The following is a 14,527-nucleotide window of genomic DNA, read 5'->3' on the forward strand; positions in this document are numbered from 1 at the left end:
GGTATGCTCCCACACCTGCATGGTGACATTCAGTGACAAACAGCACATCCAGGGCCAATGAAGTTAAGCATGCTCAGCTCTCACAAATGAGTAAAAGACACTGTGGAGGGTTAACAGAACACTCCTCAGCACAGGAATGAGATCCATCACACAGCATCCATTTTGGGGCTTGAAAATGAGTGTGTCTTCCAGATTAAAGTATGCATTTTGTGTTCAACCCTCTTAAATGTGATCATAAAACATTGTAAACACTGGATCATGAACAACAGTACCACTTAGAAAAATCACTAAAATATTTTTGCAGATAGATAAGCCTCTCCCTGCACCTCTCACATCAGGGTACTTAATATTTATTAATTTTGACATCACTGCAACTTAAGGCCAAGTTTTCAAACGTTAATGATCGCACTTAACAGAATCAATTTCTGTTGTGTCACAAACAAGTCTGGCACTCTAAGGGCTCAAGGGGGACAGCATGATCTGACATGCACAACAGAATATGATTGCTTAACATACTGGCTCTCACTCCCCAGAATATTCATCAGGGGGTAGCATATTCCATGTGCTTTCATCATCAGCCAGTAATGTGTATTAACCAAATCTTTTGCTGGCACTAGAATGGCTTACAGCCAGTGTAGGGGGTGAAACCGCCATAATTAAAGGACTTCAGAGGTGATGGCTTTGGCCAAAATCTGGCTTCTTACTTTCTCCCCCCCATAAGCTCTTGCTAGGATTCTTGCAAAGAAATCCTCTTTTAATGAGAACTCACCACCTCTGTCACGTTTCTCACACTGACAAAGGTGAGAAGTACCCCATGTCTGTTTATGGCGTCAAAGTTACAGCTGTGGCACTTGTAGCCATATTTAGATGTTGCACGGCATCTCAATGAACTACAGGCAGTATTGGTATAGATCATGGCTGGTGATCTGATAAATGCAGAACATTCAGCACGTTTAATTTTTTTCAGCGCTGAAATTCAGGAAAGGTTCCTTATGACAAATGCCAGGAGTGAGATCAGAACTTTAACAGCAGCAAATATTAATTAGATAGTGTAGTACTAGTTCTACTTTCCAAAACTGAACATGTGATGCAGCAGTGTGTGCCAGCAGGTGATTCATGTGTTCCCGAGTGGTAAGCTGCAGAAAAAAATGTAAACCAAGTAGAGGTTTCTCAAGGGGTGTCCAACCATTGCCCAGTTAAGAGGACCCCTAAATCCACCACAAGCAGCATTTCTGAAACATACAGCTCATTTGTCCACCACAAACAGATTTAATATGCCAGGAGTAAATCTGAACGCATATTTTTCCTCCTCAATGCGGGAAATACTGACTTCCGTGTGTTTAAACATGTCATATTTTCAAAAGTACTAGAGAATAATTAGACAATAAACTGTAACCTCGCCACTAGAACAACGGTCCTTACAAAATAATTTTTTTAATCTATACAAAAATAGGTCATACATAAAATTTATTTGCAAATTACACAAAATATGTATTTTAAACAAAATGAATCTGAAATTAAATTAAATACATTTTAATAACTACATTTTGTCTTGGACAAAGTTAAGAAGCTGTTAAAATATAGCTGTAGAATTTATTTTAAGTACAGCATGCATTTCTTTACATTAAGCTGGAAAATTGTTAAAAATTTGCATCAGTGGAATACAAACCTATAAGCATATAGCCCATACAGTGATTAATTGAACTCTGTCACTGTCCAGAAATAAGATGATTAGCAAGCGAGCACTCAACAACAGTTGAAGGTGTGCCACTTAACTTTCACACTTGTGTACCAACTCCTGTGGCTGTTGACTTAAACATAATGACGTCCATGAAAACAAAAATGAGGTTAGTCAGTTGTCACCTTACCCAATCATGTGATTTCTTATCTTTTGACTTCTTGTCCTTATTGCCTCTGCATTTGAGTATGCAGATACAAGCAGAGACTCCTGCAATAGTTTTCGGAAGATCTATACCTCGAAACCACTTGTTCTTTTCTTTGTCATATATCTGCACGGTTTTGGAGAAGACTGTATTTTCCCAGCTGTAGCCTCCTAGAATGTATATTTTTCCTTCCAAAACTGCTACTCCTGACTCACTATTCGCCTGTAAAAGAGGAGCAACTGTAGTCCACTGGTTGCACTGAGGGCTGTAACACTCCACACTCAGAATGTCAAAACGCTCCATAGAGTCTATATGGTCATCACTTCCCCCAATAGTATAAATACTGTCATCTAGTGTACACATACTATGCCACCCTCGAGCTGTACTCATAGGTGTCTTCTCCTCCCACTGATTTGTGTGATAATCATAGCACAGAAGGTTCTTTCTATAGGGGCCTATCTGATAATCATGGCCCCCTGAAATATAAACAAACTGCTTGTAGACTGTGCCAGCATGTCCATAAGTAAACCTGTTTCAAAAAAACACACAAATCAGTGCACCTGTGAATGACAATGTCAGCATATTTTAAACAGTAAAATACAGATTGAAAGGCAATGACTTACCAGAAAAAAAGTACTAAATCTTTTCCAGGATCTAAACTGGATCCATTTGCAGACTGATTAGCAATTTTTTTAATTTGCAGTTAGTGAACAAAGATGTTATACACAAAATGTATCCATGCTTATTTTGCTTATCATCGAACTATACTTAAACTGCTCAGATACTTGTACCTTTCCTGCTGTCACCAATCTACTCATTCTAATCCTTACCGTTTCCCTATACCACCACCTTTCCCTTCTAACTTCTTTTTCCACTACCACTCAGATCTACCAAATTTCATTACTGCTGCACATTCCACCTCCCTTCTTAAAATAAGGTACTAAGTCTCATGTTCCTTACTACTGTGCCTGCCAACTCTGCTTCTTTCCTTACTCAATCTTTCCCTCCTTTAATATTAAATATTCAAAATGTCCCTTTTTCTTTCCTACAAACTACTCTACTGTCCCATCTCTATTGCACAGGTACTCTAAATCACCTAATATTTTTCCCCTTAAAGCTAGCCGTAACATTCCACCCTAGACAACCTTCTTCATCCCTAGGGATTCCATCCCTCCCTTACCTTCCTAATGGACACTCCATGCCCCAACTTCAGTACTAAGTACTCTATCCCACTGTCTTGACTGCTAGGGACTCTCTCCCATCGTCCTTATTACTAAAGACTGTACTCGACCACAACTTTACAGCTAGATATTTCACCCATTATCCTTACTACTAGGCACTCCACCATCCCATATCCTTTTCAATAGGCTCTTCACAATATCCTCGCCCTTTCCTTATTACTGGACTCCATACCAGCTTTGCTACACACACTACTCTAAGCCAACCTCTCTTCCTTACTACTACTGTTATACTTCCCCAAATCCTCCACTGCTGCCCCTATCTTTATATCACCAGCAAAGGATGACCAGATTCTCTTCTCCCTCACTTATGACTGAGGCAAACACACCGAAGAATACTGGACCCAAAACAGATCCCTGTGGTACTTCACTATTTACTTTACTAATTACTCCGGAAACATACCTTCTTCACCACAGCCATCTCTGTTTTAGTGTAATGGCAAATAAAGTAAAATTAAATGTACCCTTTTCAATGTGAGTAACCAGACAATTAACTTGGCTGTGCAAAAAAAAAAAAAAAAAACTAGAGAGACAGAAGGATAGATATGCAGGGCTGGCCGTGTGAACATTGGTACTACATGATTTTCATTGTTGTGACATCCTGACCCCAGGTAGAAAAAAATGGGAAAAAGAGGATGTGAATGAATGGATGGAAACAAAGGCCAAATTAACAGACTCTAGTTTCAGGGAACAAAAGAGCACGGCACTTTTATAACACAACTTAACTAAGGAGTTCACAAGTAGTTACAAAAACACAAGCACCACACTTTAGCTTATTACTTTTAAGACATAACTCACTTTTGTTTAGTTCAACTTTTATGTTTGGCAATGTGTCCAGTTTTTGCTTAACTGAAAGGCTACAATTTTTACTGTGTTACATAGAAGACTCGCATCATCAGATTTTTTTGCTTTGTATACCATCATCATTTTTAAGCATGCCTATCTTCAGCAGGAAAAAAAACAGTGCTAGTAGTACATTATAAAAAGAGTCAAATGACTTTTATAATACATTTTAAAATCATTTTTCACAATAAAACTTTGCATCAACATGTTTTGCCTCTACGTGGAACCTCTAATTTTAGACAGAAATGCATTTTGGGAAAGGCAATACATTAGAAAACAAAAACTCAGTTTTATCACTATGACTTTGAACACTATTTTAGTTCTCTCTAGATGTTAGTACAGTATTTATCTATTTCCCAAAAATGTATAATTGCAAATTTTGTTAGACTTGGAGTACCTTTTTTAAATTTTACTCAGTCTCATATAACATTTTTATATACCTTTTTGTCAAAATATTAATATGTTGTCAGAACACGTGTCCATAAAGATAACAGTAAAGCAATTAATAGGAGTGTTATGGTATTATTAGCACAGACTTTATATATTTATTTAACATAACTGGTTAACCTGCAAGTTTCCTAGTAGAAGAAACTTACCGTTTTTGTAGCTTTGGGAATTACTTTTAAATGGTTTAAATGATTATATTAGAGGTGTAAAAACAATACTACTGACTGATCAAAAGATGTCTTACTTTGACTAGCCAGTATGTAACTGAAGGTCCGGCAATGTTATGCCATCATGGCTCTCATAACCATTATTTTAACAGTAAATTATTCTCAAAATTTTATAAAGATACAGATGGTTATTTTGTAGGTTTTATATTGTTTTACTGTTTCATACCATGCCCAGATAGCAAACATTTTCTATTTGCTTTTGTAAACTTTTCAAGCGTTCAGTTTCCATGGTGAAGATAAAACGTAAATAACTGAGATGCATACAGGAGGAACCAAGTAGTTAATTTCAGGGCTTTCAAGTCTTGGTGCGGCTGGCCAAACCTCTGAGATAGAAGGTCTGGGAGAGGGTTCAGTACCTACGGAGGGTGTTTCAGATGAGGGCATAGAAAAAGAAACTAGACCTGCCCAGGTCAGAAGGAGGCAATGAAAGTCACTTTTGCCTTACATCTTACGGCTTTGTGTAGAAACTTGGTTATAAGGGAAAGGGTGGAAATACATACAGGAGACCTGGTGGTCAATTCTGGTCAAAAGCATCCCTTGATGACTGCCCCTCTGGGAGGATCAGGACAAAATAGCTCCTGCACTTGGTGTTCAGGTGGGACATGAAAAGGTTGTACATGGCTGTCCAGAGCAACTGAAAATCACAGTAGCCACTGAGTGGTTGAGGGACTACTTGTGATGCAGAAGGACACATCTGCTGAGTTTCTCCACCAAGACATTGGAACTCCCTGGGATATGCACTACCACCAAAAAAAGCACTGAAAAGACACTGTCCAATTCTACACTCCCACAGCTTCCCAGCATAGTGGGTATGAATAGGTTCCCCCTTTCTTGGTGACATACCAGACCACCTCCATGTTCTCCATCTGTATAGATATAACACTCTTGGAGAGGGAGTCTTGGAATGTCTGCAACACTTGGGAGATTGCCCTCATCCCCAGGACTCTGATATGAAGTCATGCCTCTGTCATTGACCACTTGCTTTGAATCATCCTTCCTTTGAAATGCCCCCTCCCCACACACCCTAGAAGGGAGGCTTCAGTGATCATAGTGGGGCTGTCAGTGGTGGCAAAGTTGACCCTGTCTGACTACAGGAGAGGTCAACCATGAAAGAATTAGACTCCTGCATACTGACATGAGTTGTAAAGGAAACTGAAGAGGTTGATACATCACTGACCACTGGACAGATAGGGCCCACTGTAGAACTCTCATGTAAAATCTCACATGAAGCACCAGCATGATTAAAGCAGCCATGATTCCAGTAGATTGAGAATCAGCCTTGCTGGAGGATTTGAAGAAGACAGGACCTTAGAAGCTTGGTAACAGAAAGAACTCTTGATTCTGGAAGGATGGCAATCTGGGAAGTTGTATCCAGGTGGTACCCTATGAATTCTATTGTCTGCACACAAACAACAAACATCACTGAAGCCTAAGTTTACTTCCCATACTTGTTTGACATCCTGAACTTCCTGACAGGGGGCTGGACGTTGGTGCTCTCTTCTGAAAGTTCCAATCTAGTGGCTGCTACAACCACCATGACAGCTACTGGGGGACCTGTGCTCCAATGGGACCTATTCCTGTGGGCTATCAATATCTTATCAGGTTTTCTGGGAATCAGCTCCACCATACAGGCTTCCTTCTAAGCCAGCTTGGAGACCAAGTCAATGAAATTATCAGCAGAGGGGATCACCAAGGAGATAGATATGCTAGTTCCAAAAGCCTCGAGGAACACAAACTTCTCGGGGGATGGGGCTTTGATGAACAAACATCCTATTTGCTTCATCAATTCAAAGATGTCTCCTAAGGAGACGTTTTCCACAGGGGACCCTGGGGATCTATCACTTTCCTCAAAGTTGGTATCTCAGTGACCAGGAGAAGTCAAGATGCCTCTTCTTGCAATTCCATTTCCTGCCACATTCTCTGGTGGAAGGCTGCAAAGAAAGTTTGGAACTGGAGGGAGAACTCAAAAAGTGAGAGCCCTTGAGACTTAAAGAGGTTTGCTATACACCTGTCTGGTAGGATAAGTGGAAAGAGGAACAACAGGATAAAAGGGAAGTCAGGACAGTGCTGAGTGGGTATGAGATACTGCCTCTCTTGACTAGTAGAAACCCCTCTCAAAAGCTTCAAACGCCATTGCAGAGACTGGTGCCAATGAAGGCCCTCTTGGACCAAAGGAGGTAAATCCCTGACCACAGACATCAAAGCCGAGCTGTCTAGGGCAAAGGCAGCTCCTACACCTTCAGAGTCGACCTCCACCCCTGTGCCTCAACCCCAACCTTTCAGCTCCAAGACCATTTGCAGTCTGATGAAGCTGGAGTCAAAGGGGTGAGGAAAACAGTCAGTTGAAGCCAATCAAGATCTCCACTTCAAGGACCACTCATGGGCACTGGATCTAATGGCCAGACTGAAGGAGGAGAGATCAGTAAGGGAGCTGTTGGGACATAACCCAGCGCTCCATCTGGAGTTGGCACCATGAGGACCCCCACCTGAATCTGTGCCCTAAGAAATTTCCATACTATCCTAATGTCTGCTACTGAAAGGCTCCTTGGAGACCAAAAGAACTTGAATGAAAATGCCATTGAAGGTAGTCTGAAGGATCAGTTGGTAGGTCTGTTTTCTTGTAATGGGAGAGTGGAGCTGAGGACTGTCCAGCTCTGGCAAGAAATGGCAAGGTGGATCCTAGGTTGATCCTGTCCTGTGGTAGTATCTGAGTGTCTTGGAGTCTTCCATGCCAGGCCAGAAGAGACAGATGGATCTGGAAATCTCCTTCAAGATTTCTCTTTTCCTCTTCTCTCTCTACTTTCTCTCGTTATCTCTCCCTTCCTTTCTTTAGTGGACTTTAACTTGCCTGGCTTCTTCTCAAAAGGAGATGCAGAAGTCATCTCTCACACTTGGGCAGGTAGAAGACCTTTGAGCAGTAACTTATTTCACCTGTCAGCAAGAGCCCTGGCCTCATAAGAAACGCACAACTCAATCAATGCCTATTGATGGGTATCTCATTTAAACATGAAGTGCTTTTGATTTTATGAGAGGAAAACTTTGCGTAGTCTAACTGCTGTTTTGATTTATTTAAATTAAAAGGATCAACTGTGCTGGAATAATTAGAAGCTTATGACTAGAATTTGGGAGATGAGCATAAAACAGTCATGTTTGTTATATCTGCACATGTCTGCACTGTTTTTATGAAAGTGTTGAGTTCTATGTGTCAAACAGGTGCTGGCTTGAAGCAAGTGAGTGGTTGCAAGTAACATCAGGCATTCATTATATAGCCTCTCCATCTTTCAACATGTCTTTGACAATGGGCAACATTTATTTAGACAGCAGAATGTACAGCAGTTTAGATCATAAGCAGAATTTAGTGGTGTCCACTTAAGCTGGACTTTTTTGCACCAAAGACTTAACATATACTTAGCCATTACATATTAGGTCATGAGAGTAGGAATTAAGTTAGCTCAGGGAAAGCTGCTTTTCTTTTTTATGAGAAGTTTTTTGATTTACAAGTGTTAAGTAGAAAGCAATGCATCACTAATCAAAGTGAGTTTTATGTTTAAACTGGCTGAGGTTAACATTATTTTTATAAGTATTTTTTGGAGTACTTTACATAAGCTCAACTTCTGGATACAATTTAAAGATGCAGGGGTGAAGTGTTTAAAAACTCTGAACTGTTTTACTGCATACTTTTATCAGTCCATTTTTAATACATTATTCATCATACATTGTACATTCTTCTTGGCATGCAGAAAAACTGGGGTTGATGAGGCCAGTGAATTGCAGTTTTAAATTTAATAACGTGTAAAGTTTTTTATTTTAAGATCTACTGACCAATAAAAATAAGTACCTTGACTTAAATAGAACAACACACACGAGATTTTAATTCTGAAGATAAGCTTTTATTACAGTATTTTTTAATTTCTGTAGCGACATTTGTTTTAATATGCATGGGCTTGCAAACAATAACTGAACATGCAAACGACACCTATAGTTAAAATCTGAAACTTTTTGTAACATTTGGGAAGAATTACAAAAAGCTTACAAAGGGCATTATTAATTTTACAACTCACACATACATAAATAATTTTTATTTGGATGTCAGACTTACCAAATAAGGAAACACATTTACCATTACATATTTTGACAGTATCTCCACATTTGCCCAAGCATACTTGAATTTGTAAGTTATGTGCCACAGTGTAGTTAAGTGATGTACTCATAATTACAAGATACCTAGTAATTTTGGAAATGGAATGTATCAAAGCTATGCACATAGAGATACAGAAATGTAACTATTTCACGGTTCATTGCCTTATTTTACGCCAACTACTAGTATTTTGTTTAATATTCTCCTTTAAGAGCATTTAAAATTATTAACATATTACCAAACACGTAGAATAATCTGAATGTAAATGTGTAATCTAAAAAACAGATAAAAAATGAATGAACACCAGTGGAAGCAATAAATCCAAACACAGGATCATAACTGAGTTAATAGTTAAGCGCTTTCACTCACTTTAATCAACATGAGCTTCTTCAGAACAAACAGTTTTCCAGTTCAGAATGCATTTATAAACTGTTGTCAATTAAATCACATGACAATCTTAAAGAAATCTAACCACTTATAAAAATAAAAATAAATAAAATAACCAATTTAAATACAATACTCTAATATGATACAGTATTAAGTAATAAAATAAGACACTTATTATTGTACACTAAAATAATAGGTAGTCAACGTAATGAACTACCTGTTTCTAGCCATTGTTAAGAAACAGTAATAAGCATATTTTGGAAAACAATAAGATGATAACTGTGAATTCTACATCTAGGCTTGCTGGCAGTTTTTCCTGTGGAAAATGTAAACAATGTAGATTTATGAGTAATGTGTCCAGCATAGAATTCAAACACATAGGGAAAAGGTTCTGGGCTAAGGATTATTATTACACCACCAATGTTGTATAATGTGCTACCTGTGATACATGTGACAAATTTTATGTTGGAAAAACTATTAGAGCTTTACACAAAAGAATATATGAGCATGTTTTAGCCATTAGAAAAAAGGATAGAACTAATGCTTTGGCAGTGCATGCAACAGAATGCTTACTCTTCAAGAAATTTTCTTTCTTTGTATTAGAAAGGGTTAATTCTGATCCTTTTACAGGTGACTATAGAACTTTCTTAGAATGTAAAGTAAGTTTGTGGCAAATAGTTTTGGTTGCTGACGAAACTCCAGGCCTCAATGGCACTATTAACATTAAATGTTTCTTAACAATGGCTAGAAACAGGTAGTTCATTAAGTTGACTACCTATTATTTTAGTGTACAATAATAAGTGTCTTATTTTATTACTTAATACTGTATCATATTAGAGTATTGTATTTAAATTGGTTATTTTATTTTTTTATTTTTATAAGTGGTTCGATTTTTTTAAGACAGTCATGTGATTTAATTGACAACAGTTTATAAATGCATTTTGAACTGGAAAACTGTTCTGAAGAAGCTCGTGTTGATTAAAGTGAGTGAAAGCGCTTAACTATTAATCAGTTACGGTCTTGTGTTTGGATTTATTGCTTCCAGTGGTGTTCATTCATTTTTTATCTGGTTTAGAAGTTCGTTTTATTTCTATTTTTTTTTTTTTGTGTGTTTTTGTAAGTGGCATCATGCTTGGAGGCGATTCAACACAGGATAGCAATCTTAATTTGACTATACAACTCCACCCCAGGAGATTTGGGTGGAGTATCAGACCAGCTTACTACTATCATCACGGGTGCTATCAGTGAAGGTTTCTCGAGGCTATCGGGCCTTTCAAATCACCATGGTAACTGTTAATCATGGTAGTGAAAGATGTAAAGTACGAGGAGAGGGCTGTCCTGGCTCTCATGCGCATGCTCAGAACAGTGGAACACGGTCGTTTTCTGGTACTAGAGGCAATGGAGTTTCCTCGGCTGTTTTGAATCTAAACAGTGAAGATTTTGTCAGCAACTTATTTTCCACAGACCTGAATCATTGTTGTGATGTTAAGAACAGTGTCGGTTCAACACAAGTAAGTGACACTACAGCCGACAATAATGTCCGAGATTTTGAGACATGCAAGGACAATATTTTTAAATTAGTGAGATTAGCTATTAAAATAGCGTCTTTGTAGTTAGAAATCTTACACTTTGAAGACAACATTAAACGTAGTTGTGTACCACAAGGTTTAAGGGTTTTTAGATTCCCTAACTGTGTCAACTATGGTGATACGCTGTATAAAGAATTAGTTGAATTATTCAACACTACATGTGTTTCGCTTATGAAAGCTCTGGTGGTGCAGTACAAAAATGACATTGTCTCTATGAGAAGTGATTTAGAGACTTCTGACAAAGATATTAAAATGTCACCGAGCTTTCCTTCTTTCAATAATTTGTATTGTGGTATAGCTGCTAAAGTTGACCGGCACAAGGCTTCTGTTATAATCAGGAAGCGAGGTAAATTGTCAAGAGATTTACATTCCTACTCAGACGGCTCAGCATATCCACTTAACTCTTAACAATTTGAGCCGTGGTAGGAAACAGTTCTTTTCTGCAGTAACTAGAGGGATTGTTAACAACAATGCCAATAATGATAATTTGACTGTGGGGCCTGATATTTCTGGTGGCTCTGGTGCCATCGACAATGTCAATGGTAATGGTCAAACTAGCCCAAATTCAAACAACTTGGGTGGTGCTAGTGGTACTGGTCCTTGTTTGGTGGCCTCCACGGGCAACAAAAAGACTCCAAAATGGTCACAACAGGCGGAGAACAAGAACAAGGGAAAGGGGAAAGGTTGGAAAAAGAATTAGAAGTTATGTACCTACCATAACGTTCCATGTTAGTTGTCTTCTCTCGCCTTCTTTCTTGCTGGATGGGTTCGGAGCCGATCCTCGGCTCCGACTCGGCACTTGCTTAGCTTGAGAACTCCTTTTACCAGCTCGAGGCAACCCTATATCCCATGATGCAAGGCGGGACTACCTCAGATCTCGTTTGGTAGCTAAAATACCCTGCTAAAAGAAAGACTAACCTACTAGAACTAGGAAAACAAGTTCTTAACAATAGACTCTTCTATTGAAGACTCAGGAGAGAACAACCTGAGAAGAGAAACCCTTCAAGATCTGTCCAGGCCAGGGGGAAGGAGGGAGGGACGCAAGAAAGAAGGCGAGAGAAGACAACTAACATGGAACGTTATGGTAGGTACATAACTTCTAAATGTTAAGTTGTCAATCTCGCCTTCATTCTTGCTGGATGGGACCGCGTCCCTAGCACCTGTATCCCGGGTGGCTCAATGGAACAGACTCTTGAGAACTGTGGAACCAAAACTGGCTCTGTCCCTGGAGGCCAAATCTAATTTGTAATGAGAGACAAAGGTATGAGGAGTGGCCCAAGTAGCTGCTGCACAAATGGTATCAATTGGTAGCCTATCCTGAAAGGCTGTGGAAGTGGATAGGCTCCTGGTTGAGTGTGCCTTCGGTTTAGAGGGTAGTTGCTTGCCTCTGAGCGAATACACGTAAGAAATGGTGGAAGATAACCATCTGGATAAGGTCACTTTAGATACAGGGAGACCTTTCCTGTTTTCTGCATAGGAGACAAATAATTGGTCTGATTTCCTGAATTGCTTGGTTCTATGCAAATAATACCTGAGCTGACGATGGACATCCAAAAAATGAAGCTTTTGTTCAGCTTTGTCAGAATAATTCGGGAAAAAACTGGTAGATCGATGGATTGATTAATATTAGTTTGAGAAACAACTTTGGGGAGGAAAAATGGATTTGTTCTCAAGGATACCCTGTCCTTGTGAAAAACCAAGTAAGGGGAACGGATGCAGAGAGCTTGAATCTCGGATACCCTTCTTGCTGAAGTGACAGCCAGTAAGAATATAGTTTTCCATGTCAATAACTTCAAGGAGCATGAAGCAGACGGTTCAAAGGGTGGTAAGATCAAGGATGCTAACAATACATTCAGATCCCATTGTGGAGGAGGATGTTTTATTGGAGGCTTAAGGAGAAAGACTCCTCTCAGAAAGGCTTTGCATAGTCTATGTGACATAATGTTACGATCTTGCAAGCCAACATGATATTTGGAAATAGCCGCCAAATGAACTTTGACTGTTGATGAAGAAGATCCTGACTGAAAAACTTCAGCCAGAAAATCTAAAACAGAATGTACAGGTGCAGTAAAGGGATCAATGTGTCTGGAGTTTGCCCAAAGGGAAAAACGTTGCCACTTGCTAGCATAAACCGTTCTGGTGGACGACTTCAAAGAAGCTATCAAGATATCTCTGACAGGATCAGAGATCATAGGAAGCCTGGCTAGGGAAGGAAGTGGAGCAACCAAGCAGTGAGGTTGAGAGAACGAATGGCCCGGTGCTGTTGACCCGATTGGTGGATCAAAAGATCCGGAACTGGGTCCAGATGCCAAGGCTGCACCAGGAGATGACAATGCAGAGTCGGAAACCAAATTTGTCGAGGCCAGTAAGGGGCAATGAGTATCAACTTGGCCCTCAAAAACGGTAGCTTTCTGAATGACTTGTGGAATCAAGGGGAAGGGAGGAAAAGCGTACAGAAGTCCCCGGGGCCAATCCTGGGTTAGAGAGTCTCTCAGGGGTTGGCCTGGTAGGGGAAAGAGGGTGAAGAAGTCGGGGCATTTGTTGTTTTGGGGTGTAGCAAAAAGATCGCAACAAGGGGTGCCCCACTTCAGAAATATCTGGTCCACTATTGATTGATTGAGAGACCACTCGTGAGGCATGAGAATGGCTCTGCTCAGCCTGTCCGCCAAGAGGTTGGACCTGCCGGGGATGTGCGTTGCTATCAGAAACCGATGAGAGGAGATTGCCCATTGCCAAAGTCTGAGAGCTTCTCGACACAAAGGATAGGACCTGGTCCCGCCCTGCTTGTTGATGTACCAGACCACAGACATGTTGTCCGTTTGAACTGCAATAGTCCCCGCGGGAAGAAAGTCGTTGAGGGCTTGCAACGTTAAAAGCACCGCTCTCATCTCCAGGACATTTATGTGCAGATGGTATTCTATGGGTTGCCACGTCCCGTGGACCATCCTGCCCTGATAATGCCCCCCCCACCCGATCAGAGAGGCATCCCGTAGTGACTGTGGCAACCGGAGGAGGGGGAACAAATGGTCGGCCCTGATGAAGAAGAGGGGAAGATATCCACCAGTTTAGATGAGTCCTGCACGATTGTGTAACTAAGATTTCGTGTCTCATAGGCAGGCTCTGGAACGACCACTGAGTGAATAACATCCACTGCAGAAGACGCATGTGGAAGCGAGCCAGTGGTAGAAGAACAATGGCCGCAGCCATAAGACCTAGAACTTTCAGAATCAATCTGGCTTTGACTTTGCTGCTCTGCAATAAAATCCGAACGTATTTTTGGATGTTCAGAATTCTCTGATCTGTTAGTCTGGCTAACAAACTGACGGTGTTTAATTCTGCACCTATAAAGGTGATAGATTGGCAAGGCAGCAGAGAAGATTTTTCGAAATTCACTGAAATTCCCAAACTTTTGCAAAGCTGCAGAGTGTAGTCTCTGCTCTGAAGAAGCTGATGCTTGGTGGTGGCGGAGAGGAGCCAGTCGTCCAAATAAGGAAACACCTGGAATCCTTGACGTCTCAGATGAGCTGTGACCACTGCCATGCATTTGGTAAACACTCTGGGGGCTGAAGTGAGGCCAAAGGGCAGGGCTCTGAATTGATAATGACTGGTCCCTAGCCGAAAGTGGAGAAACCTCCTGGAGCGCCTGTGTATCTTTATGTGATAGTACGCGTCCTGAAGGTCTATCGAGCACATCCAGTTGTCCTTGCCCAGAAAGGGCAGAATGGACTGAAACGTGACCATCCGGAATCTTGCCTTTTTGACAAATCTGTTTAGA

General features: G+C 40.3%; 1 protein-coding gene across 2 annotated transcripts in view; it reads right to left on the reverse strand.

The window, feature by feature from the left end:
- Positions 1–1,414: 1,414 nt before the first annotated feature.
- The window catches only part of KLHL36 (kelch like family member 36), a 470,147-nt gene continuing 457,034 nt past the window's right edge, over positions 1,415–14,527 (reverse strand). For both annotated transcript variants that reach the window (XM_044081467.1, XM_044081468.1), the window contains exon 5: positions 1,415–2,412. In XM_044081467.1, the coding sequence (XP_043937402.1) occupies positions 1,860–2,412 (553 nt within the window). In that variant the 3' untranslated portion in view covers positions 1,415–1,859. The remainder of the gene's footprint in view (positions 2,413–14,527) is intronic.

This window comes from Protopterus annectens, chromosome 8.part0 (assembly GCF_019279795.1).
Source record: "Protopterus annectens isolate FY-2018-M chromosome 8.part0, PAN1.0, whole genome shotgun sequence".
NCBI classification, from domain to species: domain Eukaryota; kingdom Metazoa; phylum Chordata; order Ceratodontiformes; family Protopteridae; genus Protopterus; species Protopterus annectens.